Genomic DNA, 20552 nt, shown 5'->3' on the forward strand with positions numbered 1-20552 from the left:
TTATATATGTACATGTATATTAAATAACCGAGTAATTAGCCCTATTACATAGCCAGAAATTTAGTAACGCAAGTTATTGTAATAATTGCTGCCTTTATTCGCTGCATGTGCATGTGCATCCCTGTTGTCTACGTTACAGTGAGTGCGCTATGCGCTCGTGATCAAGGTCGAGCTCGTCTACCGTGATTGGGAGCTAATAACGTCTCATCCCTGTACTAGACTGTGGTATTATCCAAATGCATAGTAAAAATATTCCTGGTATTAAATTACGGTCAAGTACGAGTATTTGATTAACGAATAAGTGTATTAATTCCTATTTACCTTTTGTATGATGTGATCCGGGTTAATCCCAAGCTCTGTAACAAAAAAGAATCTTCATTATTTTACATATCCAATACAAACTCATTACGTTGAAAAAAATTTACCTTCAGGCTTCTATGGTGATATTAATAAATAGATATTCGACGCGGGCACACACACACACATATTACAGTACATACCCACACACATACAGTGGTGTAACATTACGAAATCCATTGCCATCAGTTTCGGGTGTTGATCAGCCCAAAAAATCCTTTCATGAGGCAGAACTCAAAACGAAACAAATTACTGTTCCTTTGCTTACGAAAGAATTTTCTGACAAAGAACTTATGCTCGCAATTGAAATGTTCTTCCGTTCCTCCTGTAAACCAGATACAAGGTTCTTTAACTATATCATTGACTTTCTAATAAGGAATTCATCTCTGCCTTCAACCGTCCCGAATATTTCACCAGAAGCCTGTCAAAAATCCCTTGCATCTTCCGATCTTCCCTTGCATCGCTCCAATTAGGGCTGGGGACGGAGCGGTTCGGTTCGGAGCTGATACTGTGACGTCACTACTCGGTTGAACCGAATACAGTACAGAGTACAAATTTGTAGCGGCGGATTTAAAATTTGGATAGAATAAGTCGATTTTAGAACGTACTTTGAAAGTGAAACCAAGCGTGTTTTGAAAGCGTTGTAGTAAAGCGCTTTCGCTTTGCCGATTAACGAGAAAAGAAGTGCTTCTCTTCGTTGCAAAATTGGGGTTGCAAATTTTATTTGCGTGATTACAGCTATTTGCGGAGTTATTTTATTTAAAAGACCTATTTAACCTTCAATGTTGTTATACATGACGACGAAATAAAATTTACAAAATAATTTATAATACTAAAGCCTAATAACTTAACATGTGAGGTAAACGTTAAACTAAGTAAAAAAAGAAGATAGAAAGAAATGGGCTCTATGAAGCGCTGCCTAAAGCACTTAAAAATTATTTACTATTACGGAAAGTAGATTTATTTATTGTGTTACTTTACGACGCTGTATCAACATCTAGGTTATTTAGCGTCTGAATGATATGAAGGTGATAATGCTGGTGAAATGAGTCCGGGGTCCAGCACCGAAATTTACCCAGCATTTGCTCGTATTGGGTTGAGGGAAAACCCCGGAAAAAACTCAACCAGGTAACTTGCCCCGACCGGGATTCGAACCCGGGCCACCTGGTTTCGCAGCCAGACGCGCTGACCGTTACTCCACAGGTATGGACCGGAAAGTAGATAAAATATTCAATAAAAAGTTAAACCTTGAACTGAAGAACATAATGTTTATTTATTTTATAACATGACTAGCCTTCCATGCAACCATATTCTCTTTGGTGAAGATATTATTGATAAATTAAAGTAATTAAGTAACATAAATCATAGAAATAAATACAAATAAAATGATGACTGATGAGTCAACATAAATCCAGTTAATACAAATAGAAAAATTTAATGCACTTCCTCTGATATATTTCAATATTAATCAAACACTGTAATAATAATAATAATAATAATAATAATAATAATAATAATAATAATAATAATAATAATAATTATCATTATTATTATATTATTATTATTTTATTTGTATACAGTAATATGTACAGACTGTCACTGTTCATTAGACACACTTGATAGTGTCATATATAGGATGAATTCCTCTTCAAAAATACTAGGGTTTCAGCCCGCCTTGGGGATAAGGATGATCTCCTGTCGGAAATAATAATTTTTCCTGCAGCAGAAAATATTTAAATACAATAGTAGCTACGTCGTTATCTGCTAGAACTAAGACAAACACGTGAACTCTGTTTTAACTTACCCTTAACGGCTACGGTTAACCGAGTAACTTCGGTGCTCCGCTGCCAAGCATATACACCTATAGAACCGAGTAACTCAACAGTTTTACCAGTGGCGTATACTGGTTAAAGGGTTTGGGCTACCATTGACCCTATTATTACACAAAATATATTTTAAAATCCCTATAATAAAATTCCTTACATATTTATGTGAATTCCAGACGTCTTGATTGGGACGAAAATACGTTGATGACTTCGTCCTTGAAATTACAGTTGGGCCACTTGCAAAGTTTCTGTAGAAATGACTTTTCAATGGATATTAGTGCCAAGCCGGATAAACGTTCTTGTGTATGAGTTGATCTACAGTAGGATTTTATTCTCTTCAACGCAGAAAATGTTCTTTCTACTGATGCTGACGTAGCTGGTATTGTCACAATTAATGTTGCCAATTTAAGGACTTCAGGAATAACTTGGTTCAGCTGGTTTTCATATATGGCAGATAATATTTCATGGATAGGTTTGTTCGAAAATCAAAGACTTCTGCTGAATATATTACACTTAATTCATTTTTCAAACGTACTTGATCAAAGTGACTGTTATAGGACTGAAATAATTTGTTTAGTGCCTCATTCGGGAAGTTTTCTCTATAAGCAGACAATTTTTGAGAATCTAGAAGATGTGTGAACTGAAGCTTTCCATAATCAGAAAATCTGTCAGTAATTTCCATGTGCATACGATCTAGTATGCTGTAGTACAGCTGCCTGTATTTCAATTCATCATCTCCTTTTCTTCGCTTTAATGGTGGTTCCATTGTATTGGCTGAAGAATTTTCATTTTCTATATTACTCCATATGGACGGAAACCCACTACATCTGAACTCGGATATAGTCTTTTTTAACTTTGATACCTCTTGCAAGCAGTATGCTATGTCTAGACTTTTTGTCTGAAGAATATTGTAGAGCACATCTGTATGTGCGAACACTCTAGCATAGACTTCAAGAAGAAATATATTCTGAAACTGTGTGAAAAAATTCAAATATCCTTGAGCCTGCACATTTACAGCATCATCCCAGTTTTCTTCAGAGTCATTACAAATGATATTTTCAAAGAAAGCAGTCCGTTTTTCTCTGTATTCCTTTACTGTATTTACAAGCCGAGATGTAAAATTCAATCTAGTTGGTGCTACTTTTGGGAGTTTCTTGTTCATAAATTCCTTGAGTTTTTCTGATCTTTTAGGAGATGATGAGAAAAATGCAGCTAAATCCGATAGCGTTTTGAAAAAAATGCGGCATTCTGGAATGGATGAAGTAGTTTGTTGCAAAACTAAATTGAGAACATGACTGTAACAATGGACAAATAGTGCTTGAGGATACTTTTCTTGAACTGTTGTTTTTAAGCCATTAATATTTCCCGCCATAACTGAAGCACCATCGTATGTCTGTGCAATTAACTTACTGCTGACATTGTATTCTGCTATAACACCTTCCACATGCTGAAACAAAGCAGCAGCAAATTTGCCCGAACTGACATTTGTGAATCCTATAAACCGATCTTGAACATTGGCAGTACTGTCGACGTATCTTAAAACAGTGGACAATTGACTCTGATTAGAGCAGTCACTTGTTTCATCAACAACAATGGCCACAAAAGGTGCTTCTTCTATTTCAGATTTTATGTTCTTTATCATAACCCCAGTTATAGCAAATATTAAGTCATTATGAATTGCGGGAGAAGTACCACGGAATACTGTTGAACTCTCAAGATGATTGGCCAGTAAATGGTCAAATTCACTTAAGGAACTTAAATATTCAATATAATTTCCTCTATTGTCTGATTCCACACTCTCATTATGACCCCGAAAAGCCAATTCTTGTTTTCCTAGAAAGCAGACTGCGTTAATAAGACGCAGTAAAATCTCCCAATTTTTTTTCACAAGAGCATTGTGTTGGTTGATGTGTAGAGTTTTTTGCTTATCTAGCTGTAAATCAATTCTTGTCTTCCCAAAGTTTGCAAAGTTCATGCTTCTATAAATACGAGCTTTTGATTTGTCGTGTTTTAGGACTGCCGTTCGAAGGGAGTTCATATTAGAAAACCCCTCTTTTGACCACACATTAGTTTCGCGGCTAAATAACAAACATGGCCAGCAAAATAGTTTAGACAGTTTAGAACTACCACACAACCAATTCCACTTACCATATGATGTTGAAGTGAAATGGCGTGTGTACTCACGCTGTTTGTCTTTTAAGTCCATGGACAAATTTAACTCAGGAGTTGGTCTTTCCATTTTCACAATTTCAACTTTCTCGTTGTTATGTACGACGGTTAAAAGGCACTTTTAATAAACCTTCTATTACACAGTCATTTTCAACACAAACCTCTCCAGAAACTTGTTCTGCCATATTTTTCACAATATCACTTAATTGGGAAATTAAAAACTTAATAATTCACAATTAATATAACTCTTAGACACTCGAACAAATCACAAATTTAAAATGCTGCACTGCAAGAACACAATCACATTAATGAGCTAGCGTACTAAACGTATTGTTGCTTCGCGCCTTCCAAGAAACCGATCACGAGAGCGGCAACTCACCCGCCTACACTGCACGATAGAAACTGAAGGGAGTGGGGGACGGGCAGTTGTGCGACGTGAGCGGAACGGTCACAGGCTACCCCTCGCAGCAGCGGTTTCTCCAGTGATGCCGCCTTGACAACTTGTTTCTTTTCGAGAGCAGAGAGCGCATATAAATCTAACAATTACTTTAATTTTAATTACTGTGGTAAAACTAATATGGTAATACAAAATTATTACATTATGTTATATTATAAACTTTTTCTTTTGTAATTTCCTTGGGCTACCGCCGGTAGCCCCGGTAGTCCGCAAAATACGCCCCTGAGTTTTACTCGCTCGTCCCAGCTCTAGCTCCAATGCACAACTGCGTGCGGACCGCCCGAGCCCGAGTGTTTATCAATCATAAATTTTCCGCTATGTATTTACTAATGTTAATCTTTCCGAATGCCTTTGTGCGTTGCAGATTTTTGAAGTGCAGACATGTGGTTAGTGTTTACACTTTACAGAGTAGAAACGCCAACTTTAGTGGTTTTGAAAAATATTTTTTTTTCCAGCTAGAATGATATTCTGGCCCATTGTGCAATGCTTAGTTACAGTGTTCAGATTTACTTCTGCTGTTTTATATACGTTAGAAAACACTTAAATAACTTATTTTAGTTATACACTATCTACGAAAAAGTAATTGGGCACTGTTCTTGCCCCTTTAGAACCTCGTGGTACCACCTCTAGTTGCTATAACAGCAACCACCCTGTCAGGCATGCTCTCCATTAGTTTGTGTAGGATATTCACTGGAATGCGTCGCCATTTCTCTTGCAACATGGCAACTCAGTTGACCAATGGAAGTTGGCCGCATCTCCCGAGACCTCAATCGCCGGTCCAATTCGTCCCAAACGTGCTCAATGGGATTGAGATCAGTACTCTGTGCAGGCCAGTCCAACCGGTGAACATTACTGTCTACATACCACTGCACAGTAACCGCCGAAACATGGGGTCAACTTCTATTGTCCAGCTGAGTGCCATATTGCAAGAGAAATGGCGACGCATTCCAGTGGATATCCTACACAAACTAGTGGAGAGCATGCCTGACAGGGTGGCTGCTGTTATAGCAACAAGAGGTGGTACCACGAGGTTCTAAAGGGGCAAAAAAAACAGTGCCCAATCACTTTTTGGTAGATAATAATAATAATAATAATAATAATAATAATAATAATAATAATAATAATAATAATAATAATAATAATAATAATAAAAGCCGTAAATCCCCAGTGGGGCAAGGCCTCCTGCTTGGGGAGGGGTGGCTCAAGACTTGACCATCAAAAGAGCCGACCTGATGGTCTATTTACATTCCTAGTTCTTTGTCCACAATTTCACTAGCACTGGTTGTTGCTCCCGCTCAAAGTTGGTTGACTGCGTCCTTCCACCGTGTTCTTTGGCGTCCTATTCTGGTCCACAGTCCTCCTAGCTGCAACTTGAACTCGTCTCCCCCATCTGGTTCTCGGTCGTCCACGGTTTCTCCAGCCAATTCTTGGATCCCACAGTGTCGCCGTGTGTGCCCATCTGGTAGGATGCATTCGTACCACGTGTCCTCCCCAGCGCCATTTCATCCTATTAGCGAGGGTGACCACGTCCTCTACGCCGCTTCGTCGCCGTACTTTTTCGTTTCTGATTCTGTCCTTCAGGCTTATTCCGAGTATTTTCCTTTCCATTCTTCTTTGGCATCTTCCTAATTTTAATGCCTGTTTCTTGGTGAGTGACCAGGATTGCGCCCCATATAGAAGTACAGGTGCAATGCAGCTGTTGAAGATCTGCCTCTTGTTCTGCAATTTCTGGCTCTTGTCCATTAGGATGAAGGACAGACTCCAAAACTTTCTCCATGTTGAGGCTATTCGTCTATCGATTTCTTTATCCATGCTGTTCTGAAATTATATGGTCTGGCCAAGGTAAACTTCTTGGTAGATAGTGTATTACAAAGAGAGAGGATGTCCGCTAAGAAAATGCCTATACACCCAATGGTATTTTTTAAACTCCTAACATTCTATAGAACTAGGCAGTATGCCAAAATAATTATTCTAGAAGCTAGGTTAATTAAGATTATGGTAGATCTAGCATAATGTGCCAAGGTTGGCAACACTGTTCCTCCATACTGTTGCTATCCCCACCACTTCTATAGCAAATACTCGTCACCATTCTGACCGTGCATGGCAGAAACATTCGTCCCTCTACTCGATAGTGCAATTTGGTTTATTTGGATATCTCTATTAGTTCTCTCACAGTAGGAGTTTCTAACTCATCTAATTTCGTGATACACTGAGTGAATTTGACTCCCTATACGTAGTGTGAAAAAACACATACTCTGCGTCAAAAATCACAATTTGATACAGTACTTCTTTTAGTTTCACTTCATATTTTGTACATCAAAGAAAGTAAAACTGAAGTGTTCGGTACAGCATACAGTGCGCAAGCCATGTGGCATAGATCGTTCATGCCCGCAGCAATTCAGAATAGGGCAATCGATGAAGAATAGCAAAAGAAGCCAGAGGCGGCCGGTCTAACGTCTTCACGACGCTGCCACCCCCTTCCACATCTCAGAAGATAATCCGATATCCCGACACACGGGTCCTCCGCCCTTTTTTATCATTATTTATGGTTATTGCCTTGTTTAAATAGAGCACTTCTTGCACAGCGTCTATTTCGCGCGGCGGTGCCTTGCTCCTATACCTTGTACAAGGGGAGAAGTGTGTTGTCACTTAAGTAAATGGGTTACCGATGTTGATTCTCAACCCAGAGAATGCAAATAACCCAGCCTCTGTCTGACCTATAAATTAATTGAAGTCAGTGTTCAAACTGCGCTTGATACTAATATCTCGGAAACGATTTGCATAAGAATTGCGGAACATGAAATATTATTAATCTAACACACTTCAGCGAAAACGTAATTTGCTTTGCATTAAAACTGACTTCCTTATAGCTTGCTTGTTTTTTTTTTTGTATTGTTACTGAAATAGTGTAAGATACGTAACGTAAAGGTTATTACATTTTCAACAGAGTGTTGAGATAATTTTTCCGGTGTTTCCGAAATATTTACAGATCCCTCATTCTAAACTTGAAAGGTTTGCTTGCCTATTTTGGAATAATTTGGTAATATCCACCGTGTCTTGAGATTAAATGTCTCAAACATTTCTGAACGACATGGTCCATTACCAGGGTCGTATTTTTCCGGTGTTTCCGTAAGATTTACAGATCCCTCATTCTAAACTTGAAAGGTTTGTTTGCCTATTTTTTAATAATTTGGTAACATCCACAGTGTCTTGAGATTAAATGTTTCAAACATTTCTGAACGACATGGTCCATCACCAGGGTCGTATTGTCGTATTGTTGGATAAGTACTAATTTAACGACGCTTTCAACTATGAAGGTTATTCAGCATCGAAATTTAACATATGCAAGAAACGGCCAACAAATTTTGCTCTATTAAGGACAGAGTATTTTTGGTATCCCCTTTACGCGTCATAAAAGGGATGAAGGAAGAACTCGATGTTTTAATGATCTCGGCACTAGAATAAGATGATATGGTCGGCACCAGAATATTATTTAATATTTTACATTAAAATTTGTGTTGCAAATGTTCGAGAATAGGAATACGTGTTCCTGTTTCCGGACATAATTTTTTCATAAATGTCCTATTTCCGGAAAATGTGTTTTAAAACCTTTTAATTGTTATAAACTCTATATTACAGTACAGGCAAATTAATTATTGTTACAGTTCAATGTTAATTATTACTGCATTCCATAACTTTTTGCTGTGCATTTTCCGCAGAAGAACTGCTCTTTTTCGAAGGAACCAACACAAATTTCATGGTACCAATCTTAAAAGCTTTTAACTGTTATAAACTCTATATTATAGTACAGATAAATTGCTGTTACAATTCAGTGTTAATTCTGTGTTGCTTGGGTAAATGGAGATAAGTCATAAAAATGAGTTTGGAGATAAGTGAAAATTAAACTTGGAACTCTTATTGCAAATAATTTTCTACACAAAGAAAACACATCAACTGCTAGTATTCTTATGATTTTTGCACAATCACTTGTATAATTCAACTTGTGTGTTCATCTGGGGAACAAAATTCTATCTGCATAAAAATGACATTCCCCTTTACCCGAACACCACAGAAATATTACCGCATTTCGCAACTTTCTGCTATCTATGCATTTTCCGCAGAAGAACTGCTTCTTTTCGACGGAACCAACACAAAGTTCATGTTACTAATCTCAAAACATTTTAATTTATATAAACTCTATATTATAGTACAGATAAATTGTTGTTACAGTTCAATGTTCATTATTACTGTATTCCATCATTTTTTGCTGTGCATTTTCCTCAGGAGAACTGCTTCTTTCCGACGGAACCTACATAAATTTCATGTTACCAATCTCAAAACATTTTAATTTATATAAACTATATATTATAGTACAGATAAATTGTTGTTACAGTTCAATGTTCATTATTACTGTATTCCATCATTTTTTGCTGTGCATTTTCCTCAGGAGAACTGCTTCTTTCCGACGGAACCTACATAAATTTCATGTTACCAATCTCAAAACATTTTAATTTATATAAACTATATATTATAGTACAGATAAATTGTTGTTACAGTTCAATGTAGATTATTACTGTATTCCATAATTTTTTCCTGTGCATTTTCCTCAAAAGAATTGCTCTTTTCCGACGGAACCAACACAAATTTCATGTTACCAATCTCAAAATATTTTTATATAAACTCTATATTATATTACAGATAAATTGTTGTTACATTTCAATGTAGATTATTACTGTATTCCATATTTTTTGTTGTGGATTTTCCTCAGGAGAAATGCTTCTTTCCGACGGAACCAACACAAATTTCATGTTACCAACCTCAAAACATTTTAATTTTATAAACTCTATATTATAGTACAGATAAATTGTTGTTACAGTTCAATGTTCATTATTACTGTATTCCATCATTTTTTGCTGTGCATTTTCCTCAGGAGAACTGCTTCTTTCCGACGGAACCTACATAAATTTCATGTTACCAATCTCAAAACATTTTAATTTATATAAACTATATATTATAGTACAGATAAATTGTTGTTATAGTTCAATGTTGATTATTACTGTATTCCATAATTTTTTTCCTGTGCATTTTCCTCAGGAGAAATGCTTCTTTCCGACGGAACCAACACAAATTTCATGTTACCAATCTCAAAACATTTTAATTTATATAAACTCTATATTATAGTACAGATAAATCGTTGTTACAGTTCAATGTTGATTATTATTGTATTCCATAATTTTTTGTTGTGCATTTTCCTCAGGAGAACTGCTCCTTTCCGACGGCACCAACACAAATTTCATGTTACCAATCTCAAAACATTTTAATTTATATACCTCTATACTATAGTACGGATAAATTGTTGTTACACTTCAATGTTGATTATTACTGTATTCCATAATTTTTGTTGTGCATTTTCCTCAGGAGAAATGCTTCTTTCCGACGGAACCAACACAAATTTCATGTTACCAATCTCAAAACATTTTAATTTATATACCTCTATACTATAGTACGGATAAATTGTTGTTACACTTCAATGTTGATTATTACTGTATTCCATAATTTTTGTTGTGCATTTTCCTCAGGAGAAATGCTTCTTTCCGACGGAACCAACACAAATTTCATGTTACCAATCTCAAAACATTTTAATTTATATACCTCTATACTATAGTACGGATAAATTGTTGTTACACTTCAATGTTGATTATTACTGTATTCCATAATTTTTGTTGTGCATTTTCCTCAGGAGAACTGCTCCTTTCCGACGGCACCAACACAAATTTCATGTTACCAATCTCAAAACATTTTAATTTATATACCTCTATACTATAGTACGGATAAATTGTTGTTACACTTCAATGTTGATTATTACTGTATTCCATAATTTTTGTTGTGCATTTTCCTCAGGAGAACTGCTCCTTTCCGACGGCACCAACACAAATTTCATGTTACCAATCTCAAAACATTTTAATTTATATACCTCTATACTATAGTACGGATAAATTGTTGTTACACTTCAATGTTGATTATTACTGTATTCCATAATTTTTGTTGTGCATTTTCCTCAGGAGAAATGCTTCTTTCCGACGGAATCAACACAAATTTCATGTTACCAATCACAAAACATTTTAATTTAAATAAACTCTATATTACAGTACAGATAAATTGTTGTTACAGTACAATGTTAATTATTACTGCTCTCCATAACTTTTTGTTATGCATTTTCCGCAGGAGAACCGCTCCTTTCCGACGGAAACAACACAAACTTCATGGTAGCAATCTCGACATTGTCCACACTTGACCCACAAATTCATTTGTCCCGATCCTTCAATGTAGTAACTAACGCCATAAAAACCGCACACACATTCTTCTCTTTTCTAAGTCTTTTTAGATTCGGGACACTTTTTTTTGTATACAGCCCTGAGCATTTTGAATGCCTGAAACGCTGCTCTTTGGCTCAGCCGCAGCTGTTATTTTTCCAATGCTATATAGTTTTGGATTCCAAATCTCTCCTATAAATTGTGGTATGGTAAGTATAACTGCTTTCTATGTTGATCTTTGTTTTTTAGAAGGGGTACGCAACTCCGGAACAGGTATCAATGTCGCAAAAGTCCTCTTTCTTGGAGTTACCCACTTTTTGGCGAACCACTTCCTATTTCTTTACGTTTTTCTGGAGATATTCCTTGGTTAAATCTAAGAAATGTTGTAGCTTCTACCGAACCTGAAGTTTCTATGTCGAAATACAAACACATGGTCAGAAATGGCATCGTGATTCTATAGGAAAATTTCACAGGCAAGAAATCCGTTCACCCTGTACTCACGGAAGCTGTGTTTGAGCATGCGGTAGAAAACACTTCCGAAAATTGAAATTTAGTGAAATTACAACCTACATTTTTCTTCAGTTACCTGTTGCCTTCATCAAATTAATTTACTTTTCAACAATTATTTTTAAAAAACTTGTCAAGAGGCTGTAGTCTGTGTGTAGTGGCCTGGTAAATACAGAAGGAAAAATGTCGTTCTTTTCACAGAAGTCTAGAAATGAATGCTTTTGCAATGGCTTGCATGATCGTCTAGAATTAGAAGACATTTTCCTGGACTCTGTTTTTGTTGAAGTGCTATAGTCACAATAGAAACATCTCCTCATTTACGAGTATGTAATCGGTCTCTGTCATTGATGACGTCGATTAGAGAGTCAGCATGTCACCGAATTCCTCTTTCCTTCTAATTCCTTCGTAAATTATGAAAAGTAGAATTGTAGACACTATTTGCACTGAAACACCCCATTACAGTTACATTCTCCAGTCTTTCCTTGTTGGTAATTGCAACACTGTCTCTGTTATACTGGTGACAGACTACAGTCACTAATCGCGATTATCGACCTAATCGCGATCGGATTTATCGGATTTGTAGTGTGTCACCGTCCCGATCGCGGTCAGGAGCTAAATCCTGTTTCCAGAACAAGATAATCGCGCTGAGGCACGGCCCAGTGGACGAAAGTAACATTTTAGTAATCTTTGGTTTCGAATCACCTTCATTTATATTATTTAGGAAGTCGTGATAGGTTCTGCTGTGGAATTTTGTTATCCCTTCCATTGTATTAACTTATATGAAATAGAAATGAAAATGAATGGCTAGAAAATGAATTTGGATACTATTAGACGTAGTGGAGAAATTTAATGCAGATGTGAGAAAAGTAAAAAGAAATGTATTAACAAATGACAGACGAATTATTCATATATATATATATATATATATATATATATATATATATATATAAAGAGAGAGAGAGAGCAATAAAAGGCTGTTGAAAGATGTTTCATTTCAATAAATAATGAATTACAAACTGGAACTGGTTTCTTTTTCAGATTTTCAATTTGTGTCCATTATGACGCTATCATTGAGGTTAGGGTTGATTTTAAAAATATGTTTTATTACAAAATAATATAAATTTTTGACATGATATAAATTTTATAGGTTATAAAATCTCTTTTCAAAATAATATAAATAGTAATGATGTAAACTGTATCAGTTTACATTGTAAAGCATATAACAATTTTAATAAATAAATTCCCATATCAAGCTGCAAAAAAAAAAAAAAAAAAAAAAAAAAACATAATGAAGAAACATCAAAAGAAAGTATGAACTTTAGGTGTTGTCCGGGAGGGAAACAAACATATACGTGTGTACATAGAGAAAATTGTTTCTTCTATGGTAATTCAGCTGCTGACCAGACGGGACCAAGCGTGACCTAGTGTGTCACCACATTTTCGATCTGTCACCAGTATTACCGCGTTCTCTAATGACCTTTGACTATTCTAGTGTTTAACGGTAAACCCGACTCGTCGACATTGTAAATTAATGTATTCGGGTTTATCAAAGAAATTGTGCTCCTCAAGAACTTGGTGCAGTAATGTGTAAAACTCTGAGACGGCCTCTCGATTCAAACCCCTTCACTTTGTGTAGAGAAAGTGAGTCTGGAGTCTTAATAAAAAGGTATTTGTTTCTTTTGAGAAATCCCCTTAACCATATCCTGCCTGCACATTTCGTTTCGCCGTTTAATTTATGATCATATTCACACATCTCTGCATATTCGAAGGTCGCTTTTCTTACATCTGTTGAGTCAAAAGAACATTCAGCAGACGCCAGGCAAATTCTTTTTTTCATACTCGGAAAACATAGTCTTTGGTCCTGGTTTGCACAATTTCGCAGCTCTCGAAACATGTTCATGAAGGGTCGATTTAGGCACACCACATTTCTCTGCTGCTGATCTTATATACTGCTGATATTCTTCCACAGCTCTTTTTAAATCATCCTCATTCCAGTTTTTTCCTACCCTTCGGAGAAAAGAGTTTTGGTATCTGTAACAACAAAAAATATCCCATTCCATGCAGAAGTCGTTTGATATTTTGTCTTTCGAATGTTTTACCTTTAAATAACACTAAAATTATACAAATTGTTTATTTACTGAAATGTTTCTGTCCGAAATTAGGAACATCTCTGTTCGGTGATAGGTACATCACACTAATTATCTAATATACCCGAACAAAAGTGTTCAGACCATTGAAAACTAAAGCGAAACCACCTAAAAATAGTCAAAGTTCTATGTCTTGTACCGAAAAAAAAAAAGTATAGGCCTAATATCTTGCAATACAATTTTATCTACTTTACAAAGAGTCAACAGTAGCAGCGCCGAAGCTACCTGGAAATTTTTATGGAAAAGAAATTAATGCTCAGCTTAAAAATTATAAATACGGCAATAAATTTATCCCCCGTAATTGGTATGACTGAGAAATAGCCATTTGCACTGAGTTTTTTGCTCATCGACCGCTAGATGGTGGCACATGTTAACGACAGATGTGCTCGGACGTCTCTTTCCTCTTCAACAGTCATGACTTTACAAGTGGGATTGGAGGGAACGGAAAATAGTGTGAGGTTCTGTGATGGAAGAAGGAATTTCTAGCAACTCCCGCCACATTGCTAGGAGACAACCACAGCGACCAACAAGAAATATTCAGATTTTCCCGTGCTTTAAGTTAGTGCTGCCAATTTAGCGTAACTAGATTCCAGACATCGAAAACTAATAAAGTGTGCTGATTTAGAGTTCTAACATTTTTCAGCAACAAATTTAATTAAACCTTTGTACTGCAAATCGTTTAAATAAATTTAACGACGTTTTAAAGTCCCTTAGCGATAGGAATAAAATTTTATCTACTGATAACACAGTGATGTACTACATTCTGCCTACTCACTCTTTAAATACTGGCTTCGACACTGAATTACAGCTCAATATTACAACCGGAGAAAATATACGAAGAAATTGTAATTACCAGAGACCGGATTTTAAAGGGAAAATTTTTCATCAAAATGGGGGGGGGGGAGTTATAACCGAAGAAAAAAAAAAAAGACTTCAAAAAGGACTATATTACTCCCCAAAACACACTTCAGCACATTCATAGATACACATGGCACATACACTCTTACATTTATCTCTTCACAACATGAAGAAAGTGTTGCATTTGATACAGTCAAAAAAGGACTATATTACTCCCTCAAAAGAGTGCTATTTTAATTGAAAACACACTTCAGCACATTCATGGGTACACATAGCACACATGAGCATTTATTTATCGCTTCACAACATAAGGAAAGTGTTGTATTTGATCACATTCAACATTTCAATATGATTCTGCCTCTTTGAATGCAGAATGTCTTTATAAACAGAAAATGACCGCTCAACATCAACTGAACCAGAGGTGAAAATTTTCTTTTTATCCTGAACTCTAAATCAGCAAACTTTATTAGTTTTCAATGTCTGGAATCAGAAGAAGAACGATATTTATTTTCGCTTGCTCAGGAAGTTATAGGCCTATCGGAAAAAAAATATTGGAAAATTATATAAATTTTTGCGATGTTCTGCCAAAACAAGGACCAAAATAAGAGATATTTTTAAAAAGAGGGGGGGGGAGGGAATGTAGACTAAAAAAGGGGGAAAAAAGGGAAGTCAAAACCACATAATTTGGTCGGTGGAAGATAGTTTTGAACATCGTAATTAATTATTTCATGTTTCGTGTTGAAATAAAAAAAGGGATTCCCTTTAAAATCCGGTCTCTAGCATAATGTTGCTTACTTTCCGCTATCTGGAGCTCAAATTTCACATACTATCTTACATCTACGTGTCGCATACAGCAGCAGAACGTTACTGCTCTCTATAGTGCTGTCGCTGAACGACTGTGAAAAGAATTTTCTATAAGCACAGCGTTACAAAACGTTATAAATGTCCGCAAATAAGACCTGTTCGGACATACGCACCCCTATTTTATCTGGTTTCAACTACAAATTATACCTTTAAATAAATGTAATTAATTTTAAGCAGAAAAATCACAACTTATAAAGCTCTCTAACCTCCCTGTCTTTCCAAGTGACGACCGGGGTTCAATTCCCAACTGGGTCATGAAGGAATTTGTGGTGCAAAAAGCGGGTGCTACGGGTTTTTCTTTGTGTTCTTTCGTTTCCCTTCACCATTGTAATGATCATTCTACCAATATTCCCTAATCACCTTTACACTCTGCCAAGTCCCGAATCAAGCCTCCAGAACAAATGAAACTGACTGAAAGTTGCACACATTGTTTAATGAACATTGTTGTTGTTGTAATCGCTTGTATTCGCTATTTATGATCAGTATAGACAGCTGATAGAAATACTGAAAGGTGATATTCGTTGCTAATGAGATTCTTACTATGGCTTGCAAAGCAGCCAACAGCAGTGCCTATCTAAGTAAAATGTTCAACAGATAAAACACAAAAGTGATCTTTACAAGTGACTTGAGAAGCAGGTAATTTTTATCACAAAAGGCAACCTAGTCTGCTTAACTTTTTTAATTGTTTGTAGCAAATAACGAATTTTGCGATTTGAACAGAAAAGTGAACTGTTAAGAGAAAAACACCCCTTTTCTCTCTAATCACGTCTATTTTGAAAAATTAGTCGTACAAATTCTTTTCAATTCTAAACGTTTTGTGTAATGTTTTTCTATATAATCCGAATAATGAGGGAGTAAAATTCTCTTTATAATCAGAATAATGAGAAAGCAAAATTCTTCCTATAGTCAGAATAACGAGAAAATCAAATTCTCCCTATAGACAGAATAATCAGAAAGTAGAATTCTCCATATTATCAGAATAATGAGAAAGCAAAGTTCTGTTTATAGTCAAAATAATGAGAAAGCAAAATTGTTGATTGAATAATGAGAAGGTAAAATTCTCTTTATAGTCAGAATAATGAGAAAATATAATTATCTGTATAGTCAAAATAATGAGTAAATAAAATTATATTTATAGTCAGAATAATGAAAAAGTAAAATTTTCTTTATAACAGTAGCTTAGTCCGAGTAATGTTAAAATAATATATTATTTTTATGGTTACAATAACGGAAAAGTAATATTCTCATTGTATACAAAAGAATGAGACAGTGAAATTCTCTTTACAGCCAAAATAATGAGATAGCAAAATTCCGTTTAGCCAGAATAATGAGGAAGTAAAATTATTTTTATAATCAGAAAAATTCATTCATTCATTCATTCATTCATTCATTCATTCATTCATTCATTCATTCAGTGTTCTATACAAGGGCAGGTCTTTCACTGTAAACCCAGCTCTCTCCAATCTTTCCTCTTTTGTCTTTTCATATCTTAATGTCGTCTAACATCTGATATCTTTTCTCTCGTTCACCATTCCTTCCAGTGCACCCTTTAGTAGGCAGTTTCTTCTCAGCCAGTAACTCAACCAATTCCTTTTTCTCTTCATGATCAGTTTCAGCATCCTTTCTTCATCCACTCTTTCCAACACAGCTTCATTTCTTATTCTCTCTTCCACTTCACACGTTTCATTCTTCTCCATATCTACATTTCAAATGCTTCTAGTTGCTTCTCTTCACTTTGTCGTAATGTCCATGTTTCTGTCCCATACAATTGCACACTCCATACAAATCATTTCACTAGTCTCTTCCTTAGTTCTTTTTCCAGAGGTCCGCAGACGCTCCTTTTTCTATTGAAAGCTTCCTTGGTTATCTTCCTTTTGACTTTCTGGCAGCAGCTCAAGTTACTGCTTATAGTACACCCCAAGTATTAGAAGCTGTGCACTTGCTCTACTAACTCATTCAGAATTCGCAAGTTTATCTTCTTCAAAAAAATTATACAGTAATGGTCTCTTTATGGTCAGAAATAATGAGTTAAAATTATCTTTATAAGCGAATAATTTCGAGGAAAAATTGTTATGGGGCCGGGTATCGAACCCGGGACCTTTGGTTAAACGTACCAACGCTCTACCAACTGAGCTACCCGGGACCTCTACCAGACACCGATCCAATTTTTCCCTCTATATCCACAGACTTCAAAGTGGGCTGACAACCGTCAAGTAACCAACACTGAGTGCACACTAACTCTGTGTGACTTAAATTATGGTTTTCTGTTAACGAACAGTGACGTGTATTATGCAAATCAAACGTTCAGATATAACTCCCTGTAAAGTTGATTTGAATAATTTCGAGGAAAATTGTCCCGGGGCCGGGTATCGAACCCGGGACCTTTGGTTAAACGTACCAACGCTCTACCAACTGAGCTACCCGGGAACTCTACCAGACACCGATCCAATTTTTCCCTCTATATCCACAGACCTCAAAGTGGGCTGACAACCGTCAAGCAACCAACAATGAGTGCACACTAACTCTGTCTGACTTAAATTGTGGTTTTCCTCGAAATTATTCAAATCAACTTTACAGGGAGTTATACCTGAATGTTTGATTTGCATCTTTATAATCACCATAATAATAAAATAAACTTCTTTTTACAGTCAGAATAATGAAAAAGTAAGTTATATCACAATTTTTTCTTACATTTTATTTATAGTTGTTGTGAGATCATATCACGACTGTCTGTTGGGAATAGTACATTAAATTTCCATTCTGCGTCACCTACCGGCCAGTTCGCAGAATTGTGTTGCCATCTAGTGACCATATCTGAGGAGTCTGAAACATGCCTCAAGCAATAATATCTGTATCTCTGTAGTGCAAGTGGAACCAACCCAAAATTTACCTAAAATAACTAGTTTCTTAGGGATTTGAACCAAGGAATTCTGAATGCGAAGACAGATTCCACTGAGCCACCTCATTCAATGATAAAGTGCTGATTCAATAGACAAAACAGTCTGAACGTAAACATGAAAATTCATTAAAGTCCGTGATGAGAAATGAGTTGATCTATGCTGATAGACAAAGATAACGAACTCAATAAATAAAAGCGGGGTTACAGCGTACGCACGCTCTTAATGTGACAGCCAAGTGGCCGTGAACATCAGAGACCGATGGGTGGGTGAAATACTGCTCTCCGCTCCCAATCTATGGGAAGTGAATCATTCTGTATATATGGATTTTTGGGGCATCACAATCTATTAAATCAGCCGGTGCAGGTTGCAACTATAGCCGATGTAACACTCGTGCGCACAAGTTGTGGCCGTAAATATTCCTCTAACAAGAATATATCGCAGCCCACTTTTTCAGGATAAGGAAAGGGAGCGGGCCCATAAAACAATCCCCCCGCGTGGGAAAGACGTGAAGTGGGGAAGGAGGTGGGCACCAACAAGTGTGTTTATATAGATGCGATGCCAACTCTTCTCAGCGGCGGTCAAATTTTTAAACTTAAGACATCGTAAATTTTGGAGATACCAACGGATTTGTACAATCGTATTATTTATGGACCATGTATTTTTGTAAGGTCTTGGGACTCTTGCAATGTAAGTTGTGGCCTTAACGAACTTCTCTCACGTTAGTCGTCGAGCCTAAAAAAAGATTCTATCTGCCCAAAGTATAGGAAGCCTTAATACCAAAATGTATTGTACTTATCTCCTCTTTAAATTTCATACTAAATGCGATACGCTTTTGCGCCGGATGATAAGACCCGAAAGAATTAATAAACATAGAAAGCAGAGTCTTACGTCGATCACGTTTAGTCGGGTCTGTCGTGTGTTGTGAATTAGGGATCGGATAGATTTCTAAAAAAAATCCATTTTAGGCTATTAGAATAAGTGAAATAAGTTTTTGGGGGTCGTAAAAACGGTCTCTTTGTTAAAAAATGTACGCTTACAATCACTTCTAAATTTAAAAAAAACATTTAAATAAGATAAAATGTACTACAAGATTAATCCTTTAAAATGTGTGGTTCAAATAAATTTAACTATTATTAAACCTAACATTTCCTATAATAATAAAATAAATCCGTGGCGCTACAGCCCACGAAGGGTCAAGACCGACCAGCCGGCTTCTGACCTCACGGTCACATGCCGAAGCAGAGGTGGACGATCATCCAACCAGAATGGAGGTATCGTGTGGTTAGCACGATGAGCCCCCCAGCCGTTATAGCTGACTTGCGTAACCGGATTTCGCTAACTATCGTAGCTTCCCAAGTGCATCACGATACTGGGTGGGCACCGGTCCCATACACTGGCCGAAATTTCATGAGAAAAATTTTTCCCCCATGAGGACTCGAACCAGCGCGCATTCCGTAATGCGAGTCCTAAGCAGGATATCTTAGACTAACATTTCATATAAAAGCCTATAATTCAATTTCAAATCAGATAATTACGGAAATTCAGAATAAGACAGACTGTATACGGAGACCTCAAAAAAGTTCACAGTTCGTACCCACAGAGTCTTCAATCAGCGAACAACCCAAAAAAAAAATTTCTCGTGCAAAAAAACGAGCGCGCACGCACGCACGCACGCACGCGCACACACACACACACACACACACACACACATATACACACACAAAATCACGTAGGATTGTACAATTCACTAATATTATAAGCAGTAAGAAATTATAAGTTAAGGCTTGTAATTTATTTTACTAAACTGAAATTGTGTATAAGAATACTATAACATGTAATATTACTTATGTAATGGGGCATGTAGACAATAAAAGACAAAAAAAAAAAAAAAAAAAAACACACGTATTCTGTCCAGCACAGATCTTTCACTGCAAACCCAGAATTCTCCAATCTCTCCTATTTTCTGCCTTCCTCTTAGTCTACGCATATGATACATATATCTTAATATCGTCTATCATCGGATATCTTTTTCTGCCCCGAACTGTTTTCCTGTTTACCATTCCTTCCAGTGCATCCTTCAGCAGGCAGTTTTTTCTCTGTGAGTGACCAACCAATTTCTTTTTCTCTTTCTGATCAGTTTCAGCATCATTCTT

The 20552-nt window shown here is 36.3% G+C and overlaps 1 protein-coding gene across 2 annotated transcripts in view; it reads right to left on the minus strand.

The window, feature by feature from the left end:
• Window positions 1-277: 277 nt before the first annotated feature.
• The window catches only part of LOC138703115 (protein YIPF5-like), a 71324-nt gene continuing 51049 nt past the window's right edge, over window positions 278-20552 (minus strand). The window contains exon 4 of one of the 2 annotated variants that reach the window (XM_069830703.1): window positions 278-356. In XM_069830703.1, coding sequence (XP_069686804.1) covers window positions 307-356 — 50 coding nt within the window. In that variant the 3' untranslated portion in view covers window positions 278-306. Of the gene's footprint in view, window positions 357-12712; window positions 13662-20552 lie in introns of those variants that run through there. The other variant, XM_069830705.1, reaches the window with a different exon arrangement.

This window comes from Periplaneta americana, chromosome 7, assembly GCF_040183065.1.
Source record: "Periplaneta americana isolate PAMFEO1 chromosome 7, P.americana_PAMFEO1_priV1, whole genome shotgun sequence".
Classification (NCBI taxonomy): Eukaryota; Metazoa; Arthropoda; class Insecta; order Blattodea; family Blattidae; genus Periplaneta; species Periplaneta americana.